At 48.4% G+C, this 11,791-nt stretch overlaps 1 protein-coding gene across 3 annotated transcripts in view; it reads right to left on the reverse strand.

The window, feature by feature from the left end:
• LOC134936590 (cAMP-dependent protein kinase catalytic subunit alpha) overlaps window positions 1-11,791 on the reverse strand; it is a 107,889-nt gene that overhangs the window by 28,318 nt on the left and 67,780 nt on the right. For all 3 annotated transcript variants that reach the window (XM_063931696.1, XM_063931695.1, XM_063931694.1), the window contains 3 exons: window positions 10,361-10,422; window positions 8,862-8,990; window positions 8,242-8,340 (listed from right to left, as the gene is read on the reverse strand). In XM_063931696.1, the coding sequence (XP_063787766.1) occupies window positions 8,242-8,340; window positions 8,862-8,990; window positions 10,361-10,422 (290 nt within the window). The remainder of the gene's footprint in view (window positions 1-8,241; window positions 8,341-8,861; window positions 8,991-10,360; window positions 10,423-11,791) is intronic.

Raw genomic sequence — 11,791 nt, forward strand, 5'->3', positions numbered from 1 at the left:
AGCTTGCACAGAGTAGTATGCCAGGGATGTTTTAGTTCAGTGTTAGTAGACAGAGGCAGGAGGTGATGAAGAAGACTGGTACTAATATAGGATGGGAGTAGACAGAGGCAGGAGGTGATGAAGAAGACTGGTACTAATATAGGATGGGAGTAGACAGAGGCAGGAGATGATGGAGGAGACTGGTAATAATATAGGATGGGAGTAGACAGAGGCAGGAGGTGATGGAGGAGACTGGTAATAATATAGGATGGGAGTAGACAGAGGCTGGAGGTGATGGAGGAGACTGGTAATATAGGATGGGAGTAGACAGAGGCTGGAGGTGATGGAGGAGACTGGTAATAATATAGGATGGGAGTAGACAGAGGCAGGAGGTGATGGAGGAGACTGGTAATAATATAGGATGGGAGTAGACAGAGGCTGGAGGTGATGGAGGAGACTGGTAATAATATAGGATGGGAGTAGACAGAGGCTGGAGGTGATGGAGGAGACTGGTAATAATATAGGATGGGAGTAGACAGAGGCAGGAGGTGATGGAGGAGACTGGTAATATAGGATGGGAGTAGACAGAGGCTGGAGGTGATGGAGGAGACTGGTAATAATATAGGATGGGAGTAGACAGAGGCTGGAGGTGATGGAGGAGACTGGTAATAATATAGGATGGGAGTAGACAGAGGCTGGAGGTGATGGAGGAGACTGGTAATAAATAAGAATTTACTCACCGGTAATTCTATTTCTCGTAGTCCGTAGTGGATGCTGGGAACTCCGTAAGGACCATGGGGAATAGCGGGCTCCGAAGGAGGCTGGGCACTCTAGAAAGATCTTAGACTACCTGGTGTGCACTGGCTCCTCCCACTATGACCCTCCTCCAAGCCTCAGTTAGGTACTGTGCCCGGACGAGCGTACACAATAAGGAAGGATTTTGAATCCCGGGTAAGACTCATACCAGCCACACCAATCACACCGTACAACTCGTGATATGAAACACAGTTAACAGTATGAAACAATAGAGCCTCTCAACAGATGGCTCAACAATAACCCGATTTAGTTAACAATAACTATGTACAAGTATTGCAGATAAACCGCACTTGGGATGGGCGCCCAGCATCCACTACGGACTACGAGAAATAGAATTACCGGTGAGTAAATTCTTATTTTCTCTAACGTCCTAGTGGATGCTGGGAACTCCGTAAGGACCATGGGGATTATACCAAAGCTCCCAAACGGGCGGGAGAGTGCGGATGACTCTGCAGCACTGAATGAGAGAACTCCAGGTCCTCCTCAGCCAGGGTATCAAATTTGTAGAATTTTGCAAACGTGTTTGCCCCTGACCAAGTAGCTGCTCGGCAAAGTTGTAAAGCCGAGACCTCTCGGGCAGCCGCCCAAGATGAGCCCACCTTCCTTGTGGAATGGGCATTGACAGATTTTGGCTGTGGCAGGCCTGCCACAGTATGTGCAAGCTGAATTGTACTACAAATCCAACGAGCAATAGTCTGCTTAGAAGCAGGAGCACCCAGCTTGTTAGGTGCATATAGGATAAACAGCGAGTCAGATTTTCTGACTCTAGCCGTTCTGGAAACATATTTTCAGTGCCCTGACAACGTCTAGCAACTTGGAGTCCTCCAAGTCCCTAGTAGCCTAGGCACCACAATAGGCTGGTTCAGGTGAAACGCTGACACCACCTTTGGGAGAAACTGGGGACGAGTCCTCAATTCTGCCCTATCCATTTGGAAAATCAAATAAGGGCTTTTACAAGACAAAGCCGCCAACTTTGATACTCGCCTGGCAGAAGCCAAGGCCAATAACATAACCACCTTCCACGTGAGATATTTCAGATCCACGGTTTTTAGTGGTTCAAACCAATGTGATTTTAAGAAACTCAACACCACGTTGAGATCCCAAGGTGCCACAGGAGGCACAAACGGGGGCTGACTCTGCAGCACTCCTTTTATAAATGTCTGAACTTCAGGTACTGAAGCTAGTTCTTTTTGAAAGAAAATCGACAGAGCCGAGATCTGTACCTTAATGGAACCCAATTTAAGGCCCATAGTCACTCCTGCTTGCAGGAAATGCAGAAATCGACCTAGTTGAAATTCCTCTGTTGGGGCCCTTTCGGCCTCACACCATGCAACATATTTTCACCATATGCGGTGATAATGAGTTGCTGTAACCTCTTTCCTGGCTTTAGTAAGCGTAGGAATGACTTCCTCCGGAATGCCCTTTTCCTTCAGGATCCGGCGTTCAACCGCCATGCCGACAAACGCAGCCGCGGTAAGTCTTGGAACAGACAGGGCCCCTGCTGCCGCAGGTCCTGTCTGAGTGGCAGAGGCCATGGGTCCTCTGATATAAATTCTTGAAGTTCTGGGTACCAAGCTCTTCTTGGCCATCCACGAGTATCGTTCTTACTCCTCGCCTTCTTATTATTCTCAGTACCTTTGGTATGAGAGGCAGAGGGGAGAACACATAAACCGACTGGTACACCCACGGTGTTACCAGAGCGTCCATAGCTATCGCCTGAGGGTCCCTTGACCCGGTGCAATATCTTTTATAGCTTTTTGTTGAGGCGGGACGCCATCATGTCCACCTGTGGCCTTTCCCAATGGTGTACAATCCTATTGGAAGACTTCTGGAGGAAGTCCCCATTCTCCCGGGTGGAGGTCGTGTCTGTTGAGAAGATCTGCTTCCCAGTTGTCCACTCCGGGAATGAACACTGCTGACAGTGCTAACACATGATTTTCCGCCTATCGGAGAATCCTTGTGGCTTCTGCCATCGCCATCCTGCTTCTTGTGCCGCCCTGTTGGTTTACATGGGCGACTGCCGTGATGTTGTCTGATTGGATCAGTACCGGCTGGTTTTGAAGCAGAGGCCTTGCCGGCCTCAGGGCATTGTAAATGGCCCTCAGGTCCAGAATATTTATGTGTAGGGAAATAACCTGACTTGACCAAAGTCCCTGGAAATTTCTTCCCTGTGTGACTGCCTCCCAGCCTCAAAGGCTGGAATCCATGGTCACTAGGACCTAGTCCTGTATGCCGAACCTGCGGCCCTCTTGAAGATGGGCACTCTGCAGCCACCACAGTAGAGATACCCTGGTCCTTGGAGACAGGGTTATCAGCCTATGCATCGGAAGATGCGATCCGGACCACTTGTCCAACAGGTCCCTCTGAAAAGTTCTTGTATGGAACCTGCCTAATGGGATTGCTTCGTAGGAAGCTACCATTTTTCCCAGGACTCGCGTGCAATGATGCACCGCTACCTATTTTGGCTTCAGGAGGTCTCTGACTAGAGATGACAACTCCTTGGCTTTCTCCTCCGGGAGAAACACTATTTCTGGTTTATGTCCAGAACCATCCCCAGGAACAGTAGACGTGTCATAGGAACCAGCTGTGACTTTGGACTGTTTAGAATCCAACCATGCTGTTGTAGCACTTTCCAAAATAGTGCTACCCCGACTACCAACTGCTCCTTGGACCTCGCCCTTATAACGAGATTGTCCAAGTACGGGATAATTACAACTCCCTTTTTTTGAAGGAGTATCAACATTTCGGCCATTACCTTGATAAAACACCCTCGGTGCCATGTACAGTCCAAACGGCAGTGTCTGGACTTGGTAATGGTAATCCTGTACCACAAATCTGAGGTACTCCTGGCGAGGATGGTAAATGGGGACATGCAGGTAAGCATCCTTGATGTCCCAGGATACCATGTAATCCCCCTCGTCCAGGCTTGGAATAACCGCCCTGAGCGATTCCATCTTGAACTTGAATTTTTGTGTTCAAGGATTTTAAATATAAAATGGGTCACACCGAACCATGCGGTTTCGGTACCCCAACCCGTGTGGAATAGTAACCCCGTCCTTGTTGAAGTAGGGGCACCTTGAGTATTACCTGCTGGGAATACCGCTTATTAATTGCCTCTAGCACAGCCTCCCTGCCTGAGGGAGTTGTCAGCAAGGCATATTTTAGGAAACGGCTGGGGGGAGACATCTCGAATTCCAGCTTGTACCCCTGAAATACTACTTGAAAGAAACAGGGATCCACCTGTGAGCGAGCCCACTAATTGCTGAAATTTTTGAGACGGCCCCCCACCGTACCTGGCTACACCTGTGGAGCACCCGCGTCATGGTGTGGCCTCACAGGAGGCGGGGGAAGAATCTTGATTCTGGGAACAGGCTGACTGGTGCAGCTTTTTTCCCTCTACCCTTGTCTCTGTACAGAAAGGAAGCGCCATTTGACCCGCTTGCTTTTCTGAAGCCGAAAGGACTGTACCTTTGTCTGTGAGGAAACCTGAGGTAAAATTATTTCTTCCCAGCAGTTGCTGTGGATACGAGGTCCCAGAGACCATCCCCAAATAATTCCTCACCCTTATAAGGCTCTCTATGCGCTTTTTAAGTCAGCATCACCTGTCCAGTGACAGGTCTCTAATACCCTCCTGACAGAATGGACATTACATTTATTTTGGATGCCAGCCGGCAAAATATCCCTCTGTGCATCCCCCATATATAAGACGACGTCTTTAATATGTTTTTATGTTTGCCAACTAGTATCCCTGTTTGACAGGGTCACCGACCACGCTGCAGCAGCACTATCTGCAGGTCTCAGTCTAGTACCTGAGTGTGTAAATACAGACTTCAGGATAGCCTCCTGTTTTTTATCAACAGGTACCTATTAAAGTGGCCGTATCCTAAGACGGCAGTGCCACCTTTTTTTGACAAACGTGTGAGCGCCTTATCCACCCTAGGGGATATCTCCCAGCGTAACTTATCCACCTGGCGGGAAAGGGTACGCCATCAGTAACTTTTTATAAATTACCAGTTTCTTAACGGGGGAACCCACGCTTTCACACACTTCATTTATTCATCTGATGGGGGAACAAAACACTGCCTGTTTTTTCTCCCCAAACCTAAAACCCATTTTTAGAGGTGCTTGGGTTAAAGTCAGAAATGTATAACACATTTTTATTGCCGGGATCACGTCACGGATGTTCCTAGTGGATTGTGTATATGTCTCCACCTTGTCGACACTGGAGTCAGACTCCGTGTCGACATCTGTGTCTGCCATCTGAGAGAGCGGGCGTTTTTGAGCCCCTGATGGCCTTTGAGACGCCTGGGCAGGCGCGGGCTGCGAAGCCGGCTGTCCCACAGCTGTTACGTCATCCACCCTTTTATGTAAGGAGTTGACACTGTCGGTTAATACCTTTCACCTATCCATCCACTCTGGTGTCGGCCCCACAGGGGGCGACATCACATATATCGGCCTCTGTTCTGTCACCATATAAGCCTCCTCATTCAACATGTCGACACAGCCGTACCGACACACCGCAGACACACAGGGAATGCTCTAAACGAGGACAGGACCCACAAAAGCCCTTTGGGGGGACAGAGTAAGAGTATGCCAGCACACACCAGAGCTCTATATATATACAGGGACTAACTGAGTTATGTCCCTAATAGCTTTTATATAATATACTGTATACAGTGCCAATTTTAATGCCCCCCCTCTTTTCCCTCTTACTGTACTGTAGAATTGCAGGGAAGAGCCAGGGAGCTTCCCTCCAGCCGAGCTGTGAGGGAAAAATGGCGCCAGTGTGCTGAGGAGATAGGCTCCGCCCCTTTTTCGCGGCCTATTCTCCCGTTTTTTATGGAATTCTGGCAGGGGTATTTACCTCATATATAGCCCCTGGGGCCATATATTGAGGTATTTTAGCCAGCCAAGGTGTTTTTATTGCTGCCTCAGGGCGCCCCCCCCAGCGCCCTGCACCCTCAGTGACCGGAGTGTGAAGTGTGTGAGAGGAGCAATGGCGCACAGCTGCAGTGCTGTGCGCTACCTTGGTGAAGACAGAGTCTTCATGCCGCCGATTTTCCGGACCATCTTCTTGCTTCTGGCTCTGTAAGGGGGACGGCGGCGCGGCTCCGGGACCGAACATCAAGGCTGGGCCTGCGGTCGATCCCTCTGGAGCTAATGGTGTCCAGTAGCCTAAGAAGCCCAATCCGGCTGCAAGCAGGCGAGTTCGCTTCTTCTCCCCTTAGTCCCTCGCTGCAGTGAGCCTGTTGCCAGCAGGTCTCACTGAAAATAACAAATTCTAAGACTAAAACTTTCTAAGAGCTCAGGAGAGCCCCTAGTGTGCATCCAACCTCGGCCGGGCACGAAATCTAACTGAGGCTTGGAGGAGGGTCATAGTGGGAGGAGCCAGTGCACACCAGGTAGTCTAAGATCTTTCTAGAGTGCCCAGCCTCCTTCGGAGCCCGCTATTCCCCATGGTCCTTACGGAGTTCCCAGCATCCACTAGGACGTTAGAGAAATATAGGATGGGAGTAGACAGAGGCTGGAGGTGATGGAGGAGACTGGTAATAATATAGGATGGGAGTAGACAGAGGCTGGAGGTGATGGAGGAGACTGGTAATAATATAGGATGGGAGTAGACAGAGGCAGGAGGTGATGGAGGAGACTGGTAATAATATAGGATGGGAGTAGACAGAGGCTGGAGGTGATGGAGGAGACTGGTAATAATATAGGATGGGAGTAGACAGAGGCTGGAGGTGATGGAGGAGACTGGTAATAATATAGGATGGGAGTAGACAGAGGCAGGAGGTGATGGAGGAGACTGGTAATATAGGATGGGAGTAGACAGAGGCTGGAGGTGATGGAGGAGACTGGTAATAATATAGGATGGGAGTAGACAGAGGCTGGAGGTGATGGAGGAGACTGGTAATAATATAGGATGGGAGTAGACAGAGGCTGGAGGTGATGGAGGAGACTGGTAATAATATAGGATGGGAGTAGACAGAGGCAGGAGGTGATGGAGGAGACTGGTAATAATATAGGATGGGAGTAGACAGAGGCTGGAGGTGATGGAGGAGACTGGTAATAATATAGGATGGGAGTAGACAGAGGCTGGAGGTGATGGAGGAGACTGGTAATAATATAGGATGGGAGTAGACAGAGGCAGGAGGTGATGGAGGAGACTGGTAATATAGGATGGGAGTAGACAGAGGCTGGAGGTGATGGAGGAGACTGGTAATAATATAGGATGGGAGTAGACAGAGGCTGGAGGTGATGGAGGAGACTGGTAATAATATAGGATGGGAGTAGACAGAGGCTGGAGGTGATGGAGGAGACTGGTAATAATATAGGATGGGAGTAGACAGAGGCAGGAGGTGATGGAGGAGACTGGTAATAATATAGGATGGGAGTAGACAGAGGCAGGAGGTGATGAAGGAGACTGGTAATAATATAGGATGGGAGTAGACAGAGGCAGGAGGTGATGGAGGAGACTGGTAATAATATAGGATGGGAGTAGACAGAGGCTGGAGGTGATGGAGGAGACTGGTAATAATATAGGATGGGAGTAGACAGAGGCTGGAGGTGATGGAGGAGACTGGTAATAATATAGGATGGGAGTAGACAGAGGCAGGAGGTGATGGAGGAGACTGGTAATAATATAGGATGGGAGTAGACAGAGGCTGGAGGTGATGGAGGAGACTGGTAATAATATAGGATGGGAGTAGACAGAGGATCGCGATGGTAAAGCAGACGGGTAATAATAAGGTGGTATTATAGGCAGGAGATGAATGCTTAGACTGGTGATATTAGATCAAGGCAGGAAACATATATAGGGATATACTAATAATATGGTAGTAACTGATAGAGGCAGGAGATGGATTTAGGAATGGGTTAGACTAGTTATAATGCACCATGTGCATCCGCACAATTATCAGTGTCAGCACCTGTTGTAACCCAACCATAAACCATCACCTCTCTCTTTGCCCTCAAAGGTGATTCACAATCTACATCACTTATTTTTGTGGTTATTTCAACATTTTTATCTTTCAATCTAATTTTTATTTGTATTTCAGATGTTGCTACTCTTCATGGTGTACACACTGCTGCACACTGTTCCTCCCAAGCTAATGCCTGATGTACTTCCCCGAGCAACAAAGGCAGAATAAATAAAATCTGGTAATAACAGATAAAGGCGGGAGATAGTGGACTAAACTGGCGACCACAGGATGGTAGCAGTGAGTAGTGGGGTGGACTTGTGACAAGTGGACAGTAATAAAGATAGATATCTAACTATAGGTGTACAGACGCGACTAGGACGATGGAAGAAAAGGGCAGAATGACAGAGTAGACACCAGAGAGCTATCTGTGGGCTGATGCTACAAGGAGCGGTGGGGACAGAAAGTGCAGAATTCACTGTTACAACTTCAGTCATTGCTTCTCATATAATGATCCCAGATGAGTCACCTTGAATGAATACTCCAGACGCACAAGGAAAGGGAAATTAACAGCCTGTAGGATGCGCTTCTCATTCAGAGTGTGCTCGATCTGCTTCAACTTCACCACCTGATAAACAAAAGCAGATTATGGCACCAATTTCACAGTATTACACCTGGAACCAGCCAGAGTATTTCTAGTACCAAGAGTATTATTCCTAGTACTACACAAAGTATTGCCAGTAACAGTGCAATATTACACGTGGGATTGTAGAATACAAGGCAGTTATTGTCACTGATATAACGCAGCTGTCACTAGGTCATCCTGCATATTTCATCGCACATTGAGAATTATTATTATTGTGTCAAAGTTCAGTAATTGCCTCATAAAGCCCTCCCCACCTGTCAGTCCCCAACTCCCAATAAATTTTCTGTCAGGAGACACTGGCATGCCTACGCTGAGGGCATTCACCCACCAGCCTCCAGCCTGTACTGCAAGGTACCTACAGTATATTGGGTTCATTCCACATAATCAGGCAAAACACAGTCTTGTGGAGTTAGATTATTCTGAAGTGACTTCATTTATTCATAATTTTTCAAATATTTTTATTCTAGTGTTACACATTTCTGCAGTCAAATTATTGGCCTGACCTTCTGCTTATCCAAGATCTTCATAGCATAGTGATGGCCATTCTCCTTGTGTCTGACGAGCATCACTCGACCGAATGAGCCTGTACCCAGAGTCTTTATACGCTCAAACTGGTCCAGATGAGCAGTGTTCTAAGAAGCAATGATAGCCAAGGTGACCATCCAAACACTGCATGCAGCGTACAGCTACCTGCGCTGCACACTGCTACCACTGCACGCAGCCTACCGCTACCTGCACTGCACACTGTCTACCGCTACCTGCAGCCAACTACTACCTGCAGCCTATCGCTAGCTGCGCTGCACACTGCTACCAATGCACACAGCCAACCACTACCTGCGCTGCACACTACCAATGCACACAGCCAACCACTACCTGCGCTGCACACTACCAATGCACACAGCCAACTACTACCTGCAGCCTACCGCTACCCACAACGCACACTGTCTACCGCTACCTGCAGCCAACCACTACCTGCGCTGCACACCTGCTACTGATGCACACAGCCAACTACTACCTGCAGCTACCCGCAATACACACTGTCTACCACTACCTGCAGCCTACCGCCATCTGCGCTGCACACAGCCAACTACTACCTGCAGCCTACCGCTATCTGCGCTGCACACAGCCAACTACTACCTACAGCCTACAGCTAACTGCGCTGCACACTGCTATGATGCACACAGCCAACTACTACCTGCAGCCTACAGCTACCCGCAATGCACACTGTCTACCGCTACCTGCAGCCTACCGCCATCTGCGCTGCACACAGCCAACTACTACCTGCAGCCTACCGCTATCTGCGCTGCACACAGCCAACTACTACCTACAGCTAACTGCGCTGCACACAGCCAACTACTACCTACAGCTAACTGCGCTGCACACAGCCAACTACTACCTGCAGCTTACAGCTACCCGCAATGCACACTGTCTACCGCTACCTGCAGCCTACCGCCATCTGCGCTGCACACAGCAAACTACTACCTACAGCTAACTGCGCTGCACACAGCCAACTACTACCTGCAGCTTACAGCTACCCGCAATGCACACTGTCTACCGCTACCTGCAGCCTACCGCCATCTGCGCTGCACACAGCAAACTACTACCTACAGCTAACTGCGCTGCACACTGCTATGATGCACGCAGCCAACCACTACCTGCATTGCACACAGCCAACTACTACCTGCAGCCTACCACTGTGTGTGCTGCACACTGCATCCCACTATTAACTGCCTTCCACTACCTGCGCTGCACACAACTGCTGCACACAGCCAAGTACCACCTGCAGCCAACAGTTATCTGAGCCGCCCTGTGCTTACATCTATCTGCACTGCACACAGCCTACCATAACCTACACTGTTGCATGCAGTCACCTGCTGTATGTACTACCTACCTCTATATACTCTGCACGCAGCCTACCGTTACCTACAATGCATGCAGCATGCTACTACACTCTGCACTGCAAATCATCTCCTGTGCTACATTACATGCTGGGCATTATTACCTGTGCTGGGTTCTCCCATTTTTTCAGGAAGTCTTCCTTCGCTTTGGCCAGGAATTCTTTCACTGTAAAGGTGAGAGAGATTAGATTTGCAAAAAATAAAAAAATAAATAAAAGTAAAGTCTGGGAAGAGAGCAGGGTAAGAGCTGCGCATGCAGAATACAAACAGAACCCACTGCATACAGCTTTCATGGGCACACAAACACACAGGGGTAGATTAAACGAGCGATTATTAATGATAAATGGTGACCAGCCAATCAGCTCCAACATGAGAGTTAGGAGCTGATTGGCTGGAGCGCCATTTATCATTCGTAATGAGTGATAACAAGAATATCAATCTCCCCCTTAAAGCTCTACCTGTCAGACACTACTGCTATGTGGCCCTAGCAGTAAGGAGATTGTTTGCCGAGCATTGCTAGTCCTACAGATGCCAAGTTCTATATACAGAGACTCATTTTCACTGACCCAAACCGCCTGTATTACAAGACAAAGATGGGAGGAATCCTCACATGCGTGTTTGGAAATGCAAGTGCCAGAAACCTGCTCTAGCAACAACTAAATGGGGGAGAATGTTTGTTCATAGTGCAACACACAGGACAGAGAGCAAGTGTTCCATCAGTTACATATGTACATGTATTGCCTGCAAGAGAAGAGAAACAGCATCCGCCCTGCTAGTAACCTATGAACATGTGCTACCTGGAACTGGGGAAACAGAACCTACACCACTGGTAACATATGTCCGTGTATTGCCTGTAACAGATGCCAGACAGAGAGAGCCTACATTATCAGTAACGTATGAACATGGACGGCCTGTAACAATGTAGAAACAGAGACCAATGGTAACATATGTCCGTGTATTGCCTGTAACAGAAGCCAGACAGAGAGAGCCTACATTATCAGTAACGTATGAACATGGACGGCCTGTAACAATGTAGAAACAGAGACCACTGGTAACATATGTCCGTGTATTGCCTGTAACAGAAGCCAGACAGAGAGAGCCTACCACATCAGTAACGTATGAACATGGACGGCCTGCAACAATGTAGAAACAGAGACCACTGGTAACATATGTCCGTGTATTGCCTGTAACAGATGCCAGACAGAGAAAGCCTACATTATCAGTAACGTATGAACATGGACGGCCTGTAACAATGTAGAAACAGAGACCACTGGTAACATATGTCTGTGTATTGCCTGTAACAGATGCCAGACAGAGAGAGCCTACATTATCAGTAACGTATGAACATGGACGGCCTGTAACAATGTAGAAACAGAGACCACTGGTAACATATGTCCGTGTATTGCCTGTAACAGATGCCAGACAGAGAGAGCCTACATTATCAGTAACGTATGAACATGGACAGCCTGTAACAATGTAGAAACAGAGACCACTGGTAACATATGTCCGTGTATTGCCTGTAACAGATGCCAGAC

The sequence above is a fragment of the Pseudophryne corroboree genome, chromosome 6 (assembly GCF_028390025.1).
Source record: "Pseudophryne corroboree isolate aPseCor3 chromosome 6, aPseCor3.hap2, whole genome shotgun sequence".
NCBI classification, from domain to species: domain Eukaryota; kingdom Metazoa; phylum Chordata; class Amphibia; order Anura; family Myobatrachidae; genus Pseudophryne; species Pseudophryne corroboree.